The sequence below is a fragment of the Podarcis gaigeae genome, assembly GCF_964106915.1.
Source record: "Podarcis gaigeae genome assembly, chromosome: 3".
NCBI lineage: Eukaryota > Metazoa > Chordata > Lepidosauria > Squamata > Lacertidae > Podarcis > Podarcis gaigeae.
In genome coordinates this window covers 118,132,837-118,146,177 of record NC_139680.1, presented here as the reverse complement: position 1 = coordinate 118,146,177, position 13,341 = coordinate 118,132,837, and the positions used below count along the sequence as shown (strand labels likewise).

At 48.9% G+C, this 13,341-nt stretch overlaps 1 protein-coding gene and 1 long non-coding RNA gene across 9 annotated transcripts in view; both read left to right on the top strand.

Annotated features, from left to right (window-relative positions):
- Positions 1-13,341, top strand: part of LOC310842216 — a 554,664-nt gene that overhangs the window by 261,851 nt on the left and 279,472 nt on the right. The gene's annotated exons all lie outside the window — the stretch shown is intronic.
- Positions 1-13,341, top strand: part of HMBOX1 (homeobox containing 1) — a 132,908-nt gene that overhangs the window by 92,114 nt on the left and 27,453 nt on the right. For all 8 annotated transcript variants that reach the window (XM_083733612.1, XM_083733607.1, XM_083733609.1 and 5 more), the window contains exons 5-6: positions 2,800-2,910; positions 10,493-10,646. In XM_083733612.1, the coding sequence (XP_083589738.1) occupies positions 2,800-2,910; positions 10,493-10,646 (265 nt within the window). The remainder of the gene's footprint in view (positions 1-2,799; positions 2,911-10,492; positions 10,647-13,341) is intronic.

Sequence of the window (13,341 nt, the reverse complement as noted above, 5' to 3'; positions counted from 1 at the left end):
CTGAGCTCCTGTTGCTTGGTCCCTGCTCCTGCCAACCTAGCAGTTTGAAAGCACGTCAAAGTGCAAGTAGATAAATAGGTACCACTCCGGCGGGTAGGTAAACGGCGTTTCCGTGCCCTGCTCTGGTTTGCTAGTAGAGGCTTAGTCATGCTGGCCACATGACCCGGAAGCTGTATGCCGGCTCCCTCGGCCAACAAAGCGAGCTGAGCGCCGCATCCCCAGAGTCGGTCACGACTGGACCTAATGGTCAGGGATCCCTTTACCTTTATCAGGGCACCCAGGGCCCCAGGGAGTTGCCTATGGCCCCTCCCCACACCAAAAAATTCATTCCATGTCTTGGAATATCACCCACTCTCTTTTCTTCTGCATGCAAAGTTATCTTAAAGATGTGGCAATTTCTATCACTTCCTTCCCGGTCTGCATTTCTGATCTACCCAGGAATGGCTGCTGTTTACTCCTGGGTAGTGCGCATGCGTGGCTGGATCGTTCTGTCCAGAGCAGAATGAACGGCCGAGTGAGTCATTCCATTTCCTGGTGGACGTGTTCGTAATGTCCTATAAGCTGCTATTCTGCGCTCGCTGTCTCTCCCCCCCCCCCCCCAAGTCGTTGTCTATCTATGTAAGCGGTAGGAGCAATTAATCACAATAATGTCACCTGAAAATTCGGTCTCTTAAATGTGAGAAAATTCGGTCTCTTAAATGTGAGAGCTCAAAGCCATATATATATATATATATATATATATGCTTTCGTAGATTTTCACGGGTACAGGAATGCAGGTTTTGGTGTCCTCGGGTGTCTTCCCGTGTAAAAGTTGGGGTGTCTAGGCGTCAAAAAAGAAGAAAAAACTTCCTCTCTTTTCCAACACATGAAAGAAACAGGACACGAAATTAATTTTGCAGATTCCAAATTGCTCTTTAACACGGAACATCACCACAAGAGAATAATCATGGAAGCCATCGAGATAGAGAAACACCCTCACAACATGAACAAGCGTGACGACACATCCCGCTTGCCAGACATCTGGAAATTAGCCCTCTCCACAAAAACTGACACCAGATCCAGAGGCACACAGAACGCCAACACCAATCAACCACACCAGACCCAAACCCAGACCCTCTCCACAGATGAATTACTGACACCATCCAGTAGCCAATCCATGGTGGCACCTCCGGATGCTGCACCCCCCTGCAATCCCTACACAGATCTGGCTGACACAAGCCACAAAACCACAGCTCGCCCCTATACACGAAGCCAAGCCAAAGCACAACTAAGTGCAATACAGCCATCTTCTCAGGAAAACTCTTCACAAAGTTCAAGAGGTCAAGACACAAAGACTTTAGCAACTAATCCACACCTAATGACCCACCTAAGTGGTACTCAGGATATCACTCAAGAAATCACTCAAGGTATCTCTCAAGTAATTAAGGAACAAAAGAAGAAAAGGCACACTAGCCTGGGAACTTCCTCTCTGCCCAGAACATTGGAGGCTAGACACCACACCCCCTCTACAGTATTTATAGGAACTCAAACATTGAGATCCCGCTCTGTTCCAGTAACAAGAAGCCGAAAGCACCAGCCTGAAGATGACGAGTGAGACCTCGTCGAAACGTCGCCTAGACACCCCAACTTTTACACGGGAAGACACCCGAGGACACCAAAACCTGCATATATATATATATATATATATATATGGGCTCTTTTTAAATTGAAATAAGAATGCCCGGGTCTGTGTATTCTAGCTCCAAAGCACCCAAACTGTGTGTCCAGAGTAGGGTTAGGGATCCCAAAACTGGTGTCACGATGTTCCCCGCACCTTGCAAAATGTGCCTGGCGGAATGAAAACTCAATGTAGGATTTAATGCAGAATGGGGATATTAAGGCAGTGGTTCCCAAAGCAGGGAATTTACCACCCCCTGGGTAGCAGTGGGATTACCCAGGGGAGTGCCGGGGTGCTAACTTGAATAAAATATTGAGGGGCCCAGGTAAGCCCTGCCCCACATAACTGATCACAAGATGCAGCACACACAACCACACCATTTGAATGGCAATGCCCATAAACCCTGCAATGTCCCTTTTGACACGAAGTGACCAAATGTGGTCGCACCATAGATTTTGTCTGATGGCGTTATGATAAATAGGCAGTTTTATTTTCAGTTCCTTTCCTAATGCTCCCTGGCATGGCTAGAATTAGGAACAGCGTGTGTGGCTTGATCACAGGTTGTCCGTAGGGCGTGATGAAAACTTGTGCGCAAGAGGAGGAGCCACATGCTGTGGCAATCAGTTGCATAGTTTCTCTTTCTCTCTCTGGGGACTCATACGATACGATACGATAAGATAATCTTTATTGTCATTGTCCCATACAGAACAACGAAATTGAAAAATCTACATAAGACATTCAAAACCCAACAAGCCTGCTACCCCAGCTATCCCAGCCTGGTTAGCCCCCTAAAAACTCTGATACCCCATTTTTAAATACAATATACTCCCATACAGACTACAATGTGCTTAAAACCAAAATCACATTTGGGTAGAAACTGTTTCTTAGGCTGCTGTCCTAGTCTTTATAACCCTCAGCTACATTAGTAAAAAAAAAAAAACCCAGTGTTTTGAATGCGTTATAAACATGCAACACCAGATGGCGCTGTATAGCACAAACTTTTTCTTTGCAATTTTACATAGCGGTTGTTTTTTTCCTTTCCATTTTATTATAACGTTTTAATTTATGACTTATTTACAGCGGGTTTTCCCCTCATGTGTAGATCCACCCTTTCTCTCTCCTCTCTTTGCTCTTTCCTGCAGGTATCAGTCAGAGCCGGATCTCCCACTGGCTGTTGCAGCAGGGATCGGACCTGAGCGAGCAAAAGAAAAGGGCCTTTTACCGATGGTACCAGCTTGAGAAGACAAACCCCGGTAAACAAAACCAAGCCGAGACACTCCAGCTGTTCCCTCTGAACCAAACCTTTTGCCCAGCGGCTGTGAGTGTTGTTGGCTTCATCGTGCTTCGGTCGGCATGGACCCTCCCCTCCCCCCTCCCTCCCTTGCTCCCCGCCCCCCCCCCCAGTTACAGTCCATGCTCAGGAATTGGGGTGGGTGGGAGTGGGAGGAGGTTTGCATTGGGGAGAGGAAGGTATGGGGGCTTCCCTGCAAACGGATCTGTATCGGGGGCCTTGTTTTCCAAAGAGGGCTGGCAGAGGTTTGGGGCGTGCGTGGAATTTATGGCATGGAATTGCAACTTGAACGATCCCAAAGTGCGCTGGACAACATTGCACGGCGATTCCTTCACTCGTCAGCAGGCGGCGCTGCTGTTTTGATTAACCGGAGGGAGAAGGTAGGACAAGAATGGGAGCTTTAAATGCCATGACAGCTATCGCCCGTGGCCTCCGAATTATTGTTTATTTGGTTTCTGTCCTCCCGCCTCAGTCCTAAAGGGTAAAGGGACCCCTGACCATTAGGTCCAGTCGTGGCCAACTCTGGGGTTGCGGCGTTCATCTCACTTTATTGGCCGAGGGAGCCGGTGTACAGCTTCCAGGTCATGTGGCCAGCATGACTAAGCCGCTTCTGGCGAACCAGAGCAGCACACGGAAACGCCGTTTACCTTCCCGCCGGAGTGGTACCTATTTATCTACTTGCACTTTGATGTGCTTTCGAACTGCTAGGTGGGCAGGAGCTGGGACCGAGCAACGGGAGCTCACCCCGTCGCGGGGATTCGAACCGCCAACCTTCTGATCGGCAAGTCCTAGGCTTTGTGGTTTAATCCACAGCGCCACCCGCGTCCCATTCCTTAAGTCCCAGCCTCAGTCCTTAAGGATCCCCAAAGGCAACAGGCGTAAGATAATGCAATAAGAGTCTGCTCAGCATGCAGTGATGCAGAGGATTGCAAATAATAATAATAATAATAATAATAATAATAATAATAATAATAATAATAATTTATTATTTATATGCCGCCCATCTGGCTGGGTTTCCCCAGCCACTCTGGGCGGCTTCCAACAAAAGATTAAAATACAATTGGTTAGTCGTGTCCGACTCTTCGTGACCCCATGGACCAGAGCACGCTAGGCACTCCTGTCTTCCATTGCCTCCCGCAGTTTGGTCAGACTCATGCTGGCAGCTTCGAGAACACTGTCCCACCATCTCGTCCTCTGTCGTCCCCTTCTCCTTGTGCCCTCCATCTTTCCCAACATCAGGGTCTTTTCCAGGGAGTCTTCTCTTCTCATGAGGTGGGCCAAAGTACTGGAGCCTCAGCTTCAGGATCTGTCCATCCAGTGAGCACTCAGGGCTGATTTCCTCCCTCCCTCCCTCCCTCCCTCCCTCCCTCCCTTCCTTATCTGGCTTTATCAATGAGGATTTGCAGTTGGAGGCTACCTCTTCTCTTACCTCCAAAGTAACCAAAAGCAATAGGTGTGCTTTTCTGCTTGGGGGGCTTAGCCCACGGATTTTCAAGTGGCTGGTGAGTGAAGTTCAAGCCCAGGAGTACAGTGCCTGGATTTGCGTTTTGCAGAAGCACTGTGGCTCGTTGGTAGAGCACTTTCTATGGAAAATCATTGGTCCCCCTAGCTCTGATTGCTTACACTGACTGGCAGAGGCTCTCCTGGCTTCCAGTGACGGCTCTCTCCCAGCTATGGCCCTTCCTGACGTCTGCAGGTAGCAGATAACAGAGGGGGACCTCTGCCTCGCACAATACCAGGCTGGATGGACAAACCGACCTTACCACTTATAGGGCAGTTTCGTATTTTAGTGCAGATTGTATGACACGGCCACTTCCTTCTGAAAAGCTGAGGATTTTTGCTTTGCGCCGATTTTATTTTTCTGAGCTGCATCTGTCGCTCTGTGCTCCTGTCTTCCATATGTGACTTCTTAGAAATTAAGAGGGGGACTCCCAGCATGTACGGCCACCGCACATGGAGGTTTCCATGTACCTCTGGCTAACAGTCCTCCAACGAAGCTGAAATGGTGACTGGGAGTGGCCGCCGGGACCACATAACACCGGTTCTGAGAGATCTGCATTGGCTCCCAGTACGTTTCCGAGCACGATTCAAAGTGTTGGTGCTGACCTTTAAAGCCCTAAACGGCCTCGGTCCTGTATACCTGAAGGAGCGTCTCCACCCCCATCGTTCAGCCCGGACACTGAGATCCAGTGCCGAGGGCCTTCTGGCGGTTCCCTCATTGCGAGAAGTGAGGCTACAGGGAACCAGACAGAGGGCCTTCTCTGTAGTGGCGCCCGCCCTGTGGAATGCCCTCCCATCAGATGTCAAAGAGATAAAGAATTACCTGACATTCAGAAGACATCTTAAGGCAGTCCTGTTCAGGGAAGTTTTTAATATGTAATGCTGTACTGTTTTTAAGACTGATTGGGAGCCGCCCAGAGTGGCTGGGGAAACTCAGCCAGATGGGCGGGGTATAAATAATAAATTATTATTATTATTATTATTATTATTATTATTATGAAATCTGGGAGATTCAGGACAGGCCAAAGGGAGGTCCACAACTCATAGCAAAGAGTGGAAACTGCTGCAGCAGATGTAGGGACAGCCACCGACTTCGCGGAAGAGAAGGCTATCCTAAGAGCACAAGAAGAGCGTTGCTGGACTAGGCCGATGGCCCACCTAGTCTGGCATCTAGTCGACAACATGGGAAGCCGTCAAGCCAGGATCTGAGCCCAAGAGCAGCACTGTCCCCTCCAGCCTTTTCCAGCAACTGGTCTTCAGGAGCATTGCTTCGTACAACCATGGAGGCCTAGCCAAGCCACAGTGGCTAGCCATGGTAGATACCGCATTTTTCGCTCCATAAGACACACTTTTTTCTTCCTAAAATGTAAGGGGAAATGTCTGTGCGTCTTACAGAGCGAGTGTGTGGTCCCTGGAGCCGAATTGCCCAGGGGCAAAAAGCAGATCATGCTATATATATTTTTGAAAGAGGGAAGTGGGTGTTGAAACAAAGCCGCTGATCGTTTGCCGATCGGCGAGAGAGATAAGGGACGCTAGAGATAAAGGAGGCTGCCTGGGAGGGGGAGGTAAAGACAGCAAACTTGCAAAGGGGGGAAACAGGAAGATTAAAGCAATAAGGAGAGAAATTAGAAGAAAAGGAGGAGCAAAAAACTGCTCCAGCTAAGGAAAAGACACTAAGGCAAACAAGTGGGAAGGGAGTGTTGAAAGGAAACAGCTGATCGGTGGGATCTGGAGAGAGATAAGGGACGCTAGAGGAGGCTGCCTGGGAGTGGGGAGGTAAAAGCCCATGGATCCTTAGGATTTTTATATTGGGTCACCCCAAGATCACATAGCATGTCCATGGCTACAGCCTACACCAAAAAAATCAGGCGTCCACTGTTTCCTGGGGCTACAATGGTGCAAAAACATGGTTACAAAGCATGGATCCACATGGATCCGCAGGATTTTTGCATTGGGTCACCCCAAATTCACCATCAGATCACAAGTGTGTGTGGCCATAAAAATCATACAGCCACCGTTTCATTCAGAATATTTTTTTCCCCTTGTTTTCCTCCTCTAAAAATTAGGTGCTTCTTATGGTCAGGTGCGTCTTATGGAGCGAAAACCACGGTAATTCAAGGAGGATATGTCTGGTCAGGGCTTCTAGTCACAACAGCTGCGCTCTGCCTCTGCTGCTGGAAGCCGCATGCCTCTAGACACCAGCTGCCGGAAACCACAGGAGGGAAGAGAGTGCTGCTGTTGCACCCGGGTCCTGCTTGCGGGCTTCCCATAAGCATCTTGCTTGGCCGCCGTGAGAGTAGGGTTCCCGACTAGAAGGGCCATGATCCAGCAGGGCTCTCCTCCGCCAAGTTGGCTGGCGCTTCTTCCCGCAAGGGCCCTGCGGCTCATCCGCCAGCGTTCCGAGCAAAGCGCGTTTGGGAACCGGGTCGGAGCTTTGCCGCATTGGCCGACCCACCTCGGAGCGCCCACGCTTTGACACCAGCGGCACTGATTCATTAGGGCGGACCGGATCAGTCTGGCAGAGCCAGCAGGTAGCTGGCCAAGTGCGAAAGGATGAATGAGTTCCCTTGGCTGAGCTCCCCGTCTCTTCTTCCCTCGGCTGTCAAAGACTCGGGCTCGGCTTGGAGATGCGAGGCATCAACCACCTGCGTCCCTTTTGGGATGTTCTTGTTGTTTTTTTAGCACAAATGCCAGAATGTCCTTCCTGAATTTGCTCCTGCTTTAACCCAAGTACAGTGGTACCTCAGGTTACATACGCTTCAGATTACATACGCTTCAGGTTACAGACTCCGCTAACCCAGAAATAGTGCTTCAGGTTAAGAACTTTGCTTCAGGATAAGAACAGAAATTGTGCTCTGGCGGCATGGCGGCAGCAGGAGGCCCCATTAGCTAAAGTGATGCTTCAGGTTAAGAACAGTTTCAGCTTAAGAACAGACCTCCGGAACGAATTAAGTACTTAACCCGAGGTACCACTGTAGTTGCACAAAACAAATGAAATACCGTGAAAATCCCTGAAACAAGAAGTAATCAACCAGAAATATTATCTTATGAAAATAAACTATAATAAAAATCAAAAAGTTTAAGGAAAACATTAGAAGAACCTACAATTGAACAAAGCCTTAACAGGATGCCGGCTACAAACCTTTTTTCGCTGAAATATTCAGATTCCTCAGAAGGAAATAGAAAAGTCATAAATCTTAAATGACCAAAATTCAAAAAGAGGGGCTAGAACTCCCAAAAATTCTGAAGTATTGTAATCCTAGCTCGACCTAGGTGAAGCAAGGCGCAGCAATAAAGGATTGAGGACTGAAAGGTACAGTTTCTAATACTGAATTTACAAAAAGGGCAAGGTTTAGACAGAGCCCAACTTAAAGGAAGCAAAGCACAGTAATTAAGAGTTGAGGACTCAGCTGTGAAAATTCTACTGTTGCCTTTACAAAAAGGTTTTTAAAAAACCTCCTCCTCCTCCTCCTCCTTCCTTCTTTGATGATCCCTTGTAGCCGAGTAAGATTGTCTTCCATGAACATGGTTTTACCAGTGAGTCCTTCCACAGTGGGGACACAGGTTTCCGGGCGGGAGTTGGTCACGGTGTGGATTTGCCAAGCGTGCCTTCCTCTTAGCACGTTTCTCCCTTTCGTCCTGAGTTCAAGTGTCTTCAAAGCCCATGACACCTTTGGTAAAGGCTGTTCTCCAACTGGAGCTCTCGCAGGCCAGTGTTTCCCATTTGTTGGTGTTTATACTGCATTTTTTGGGGTCCCATCTGGCATGGTAATGTTGACACTGGCTGTGCCTCGGGTTTTGGGAAGGGAGTATATCTCTGCCCTACCTGGAGTGTCTGGGGATGCAACCTGGGGTCTTCTGTATGCAAAGTAGATGCTCTGCCAATGAGCTAAGACCGCACCCCAGCTGCCGAATCAGTACTAGAAATTAGGCCGGTGCCAGGCGTATTTTGCAACAAAAGGTTTTGCAATATTAAAACACCAGTCATTAAAAGCTTCCCTAAAGAGAAGCTGCCTTCAGATGTCTTCCAAAAGTCTGGTAGTTGTTTTTCTCCTTGACATCTGGTGGGATGGCGTTTCACAGGGCGGGTGCCACCACCAAGAAGGCCCTCTGCCTGGTTCCCTGTAACCTCACTTCTCGTAACGAGGGAACTGCCAGAAGGCCCTCAGAGCTGGACCTCAGTGTCCGGGCTGGACGATGGAGGTGGAGACGCTCCTTCAGGTATACAGGACCGAGGCCATTTAGGGCTTTTAAGGTCAGCACCAACACTTTGAATTGTGCTCAGAAACGTCCTGGGAGCCAGTGTAGGTATTTCAAGACCGGTGTTATGTGGTCTCGGCGGCCGCTCCCAGTCACCAGTCTAGCTGCCACATTCTGGAATAGTTGTTGTTTCCGGGTCACCTTCAAAGGTAGTTGAGAACATATAGGGTTTTTCTTTTTCTTTTGGTCCTCTTTTTAACGAAGGAGGATCTCTGTAATGCTCCTCTTACAGAATTTATTTGCATCTGGATGCTACATCAGCACAGAAATCTGTTTCCAGCCCATGCCCCCTGCTTTGACGTTGATTGTACTGACTCGATAGAAGTCCAAGCGTGTTTGTTTAACAGGGTTTCCCAAACTGTTTTTTGGACTCCAACTCCTATCATCCCAAGCTAGCCAGACCCAGTGGTCAGGGATGGTGATGGGAATTGTAGTCCCAAAACTGCTGGAGAGAGACCCAAGTTTGGGAAGGTCTGGCCTAGATGACTTTAAAAGTTTGGGGAACCCTGGTTTAAGGGAAGGTATGCAAGTCAGCGGTTTCAATCCCCGGTTACTGCAGGTAAGGTTGCGAAAGACTCCCCCCTGAAATCCTGGACAGCTGCTGCCAGTCAGTGCAGGGAATACCAACTCTATACAAGGCAAATTTCTAGGTTCCTGTGGTACGTTGGGTCGGATCATTGGCCCCCTGCTCTGACTTGGAACTTGCACATGAAAAGCATGTTTCCCGCGGCACGTGGCTTTGCTGTTCTGATCAAAATAAGGAGCTTGGCAAAAGAAAAAGGAACTTTTTTGGGGAGTGGTGCTTTAAACCTGCATTGTTTTTGGGTGGAAGAATTAGGGCCTTCTCTGAACTTAGACCTCCGGCTTAGCTGCAGAGGAGTTTTGGCGTGTTCACGAGCATTTCAGCAGTTCGGAAGCAATGAATGATGATGATGATTAATAATAAAGCACATCTGCGCTCTAGATTGAGGGACTGCGGGGATCTGATTATGGGCAGCAGTGTGGAGAAGGGAGAACTGTCGCAGCGGTGGGCAATCCTTGGTTTACTATGTGTGCAAGAGAGGGAGGGATACAGTATATGAATTATGTGGAAAGTGGATATGGAGGAAATGAGGTTGTAAGTTATAGGAGTTTGGTTATACAGCCATACCTCGAGTTATAGACACTTCAGTTTGTGCGTTTTCGGGTTGCGCACTGCGCCGAATGGGTTACTTCCTGGTTTTGGTGCTCGCGCATGCGCAGAAACACTGAATCACGCTTTGCGCATGCACAGAAGCGCCGAATTGCGACCCGCATGTGCACAGCCACGACTCTGCGGGTTGCGAACGTGCCTCCCGCACGGATCATGTTCGCAACCGAAATGTCCACTGTACCTGCGTGCCTTTTCACCTGAGCAAAAGAGGCTTTTTAAAAAAATGAAAGAGCAGGTGTGCTGTAGTTTTAGACGAGCTCCTGTGTTTCATCAGGGCAGTTTTAGAGAGGAGCAAATTTACGGAAGGTCAGTCTTCATGGCTACTAGTCATGATGGCTGTTCTCTGCCTTGATGCTCAGAGGCAGCTATGCTCCTGAATCCCAGGTGCTGGAAGTCACCAGAGAGGAAGAGCTGCTCTTGCGTTTGAATCCTGCTTGCAGGTTTCCCAGAAGAGGTATCTGGCTGGCCTTTGTGAAAATAGGTTTCTGGATTAAGTGGGCCGCTGCGTTCCTTCGGTGTTGAGCGGGGAGCCGAGCGGGGCTTTCCAGTTCCGCCGGGAAACACTTCCGTGTCCCGCTTTGCTTTTTTCCAGGGGCGACGTTAAGCATGAGGCCGGCCCCGATCCCGGTAGAAGAACCTGAATGGAGGCAGACTCCTCCCCCCGTCACAGCTACCTCTGGCACCTTCCGCTTACGGCGGGGAAGTCGGTTCACCTGGCGGAAGGAGTGCTTGGCCGTCATGGAAAGGTAAGGAACCCCAAAGGGCTGGGTGGACCGGGTTTGGCACAAATGTCAGTTGTGCTGTGGAGCCTAATTAAAAAAAAGGGGGGGCATTTCTACCTGTTCCCAATACAGTCGTACCTTGGATCCCGAACGCCCTGGAACTCGGACGTTTTGGCTCCCGAACGCCGCAAACCCAGAAGTGATTGTTCTGGTTTGCAAATGTTCTTTTGGAACTCAAACATCTGACGGGGCTTCCATGGCTTCTGATTGGCTGCAGGAGCTTCCCGCAGCCAATCAGAAGCCGCGATTTGGTTTTCAAGCATTTTGGAAGTCGAACGGACTTCTGGAACGGATTCCGTTCAGCTTCCAAGGTACGACTGTGTTATCTACACCAGCGGTTCCCGAAGGAAACCACCGAAGGTTGTAGATTGTACTGGAGGATGTTGAGGTGAGCAGCCCCCTGATACGCAGATGGCGGTCCTGTTGCCCAAGGAGATTTTGGGGCAGAATTTGGGGCACCATTATTTGCTGATGGAGCAGCTTCCTTTTAAATTTATTTATTTGGCTTTTCAGATTACATTTTTACAATCACGTATCCAGCATACAACATAAAACCAAGATTCCAAAGAATCTCTTGGACTTACCTGTTCCCTTTTGTGGGTCCTCTTGTTAATCATTTCCTCCTGCATCTTTTAAGATAATCCGAAACTTTTACCTCTCCGTTGTGTCCAAAATTCACCATTAAACCGCAAGTGTTATTCCAATCCTACTAGTTTACAAAGGTTTTTAAGACAAATTACAATTTCCCCCCTATTCCTTATTGAAATGTTGGTCTTCTTGGTTCCTGATTCTTCCGGTCCTTTTAGCCATTTCGGCATTGTCCATCAACTTGATCTGCAGGAGTTGCTTCCTAGTTGTGTACCGTTGTTGGTCAGTAGCCACTGCAGACAGGGGTGTGTATCTTGTAGGGACAGGCCTCTCCCAGTTCAGGCAAGGGTGGCGCACCTTTTCCAGCCCAGCCAATGCTTGGCACTGTTCAGGTTAGGGCGTCCTGCAGATCCCTTCTCATCAGCAGGGCCTTGAGCGTGGTGGCACCGACCCTTTGGGATTCCCTCCCTGTTGCATACCAGACAGGCACCACCTCTGCTGTTTTTTTGACACCTGCTGAAGATTTTCCTCTCCCAACAAACTTCTTCTGATGTATGGAAGTGAGAGCTGGACCATAAAGAAGGCTGGTCGCCAAAGAATGGATGCTTTTGAATTCTGGTGCTGGAGGAGACTCTTGAGAGTCCCATGGACTGCAAGAAGATCAAACCTGTCCATTCTGAAGGAAATCAGCCCTGAGTGCTCACTGGAAGGACAGATCCTGAAGCTGAGACTCCAATACTTTGGCCACCTCATGAGAAGAAAAGACTCCCTGGAAAAGACCCTGATGTTGGGAAAGATGGAGGGCACAAGGAGAAGGGGATGAAGGAGGACAAGATGGTGGCACAGTGTTCTCGAAGCTACCAGCATGAGTTTGACCAAACTGCGGGAGGCAGTGGAAGACAGGAGTGCCTGGCATGCTCTGGTCCAGGGGGTCACAAAGAGTCGGACATGACTAAACGACTAAACAAAAACAACAAGCTTCTTAAGCAGAGATCTTCATCCCATTTGGATCTGTATATTGGAATTGCGTTCTGAGTCTTTCGAAAGGTGTTCATACCGCTTGTGGTTTGATGCCCTGCGCTCCTTTGGGAGAAAGGGCAGGGTATGGGTTTAATAAATGAAATAAATTCCTTCTTGAGTAACCTTTCCCGGGCATTTGTGCCCATGGAGGGCAGGCATAGGAGCGAAAAGTGGGCACAGCAATAGGTGTGGTGCCTGAGATTTCTCCAGTGGGCAACATGGGACTATACCTTTGAAGGTCATTCAGAAACTACAACGACTTCAGAACACAGCTGCCAAACTTGTGACTGGGAGCGGCTGCCGGGAACATATATCCTAAAGGATCTTCACTGGCTCCCAGTACATTTCTGAGCACAGTTCAAAGTGTTGGTGCTGACCTTGAAAGCCCTAAACGGCCTCGGCCCAGTATACCTGAAGGAGCGTCTCCACCCCCATCATTCAGCCCGGACACTGAGGTCCAGCGCTGAGGGCCTTTTGCCGGTTCCCTCCCTGTGCGAAGCCAAGTTACAGGGAACCAGGCAGAGGGCCTTCTCGGTAGTGGCACCCACCCTGTGGAACGCCCTCCCATCAGATGTCAAGGAAATAAACAACTATCTGACTTTTAGAAGACATCTGAAGGCAGCCCTGTATAGAGACATTTTAAATATTTGATGTTTTATTATTGTTTTGTACGTTTTGGAGGCTGCCTAGAGTGGCTGGGGCAACCCAGCTAGATGAGCGGGGAATAAATAATAGAATTGTTATTAGTTGCATCACTACATTCCAACCCTACAAAAGCCAGAGACTTCTAACACTGCCCCACCCCCACGAAAAAAACTACAATACAGTGGTACCTCAGGTTAAGTACTTAATTCGTTCCAGAGGCCCGTTCTTAACCTGAAACTGTTCTTAACCTGAAGCACCACTTTAGCCAATGGGGCCTCCTGCTGCTGCCGCTGCACGATTTCTGTTCTCATCCTGAAGCAAAGTTCTTAACCCGAGGTACTATTTCTGGGTTAGCGGAGTCTGTAACCTGAAGCGAATTTAACCCGAGGTACAACTGTACTCTCCA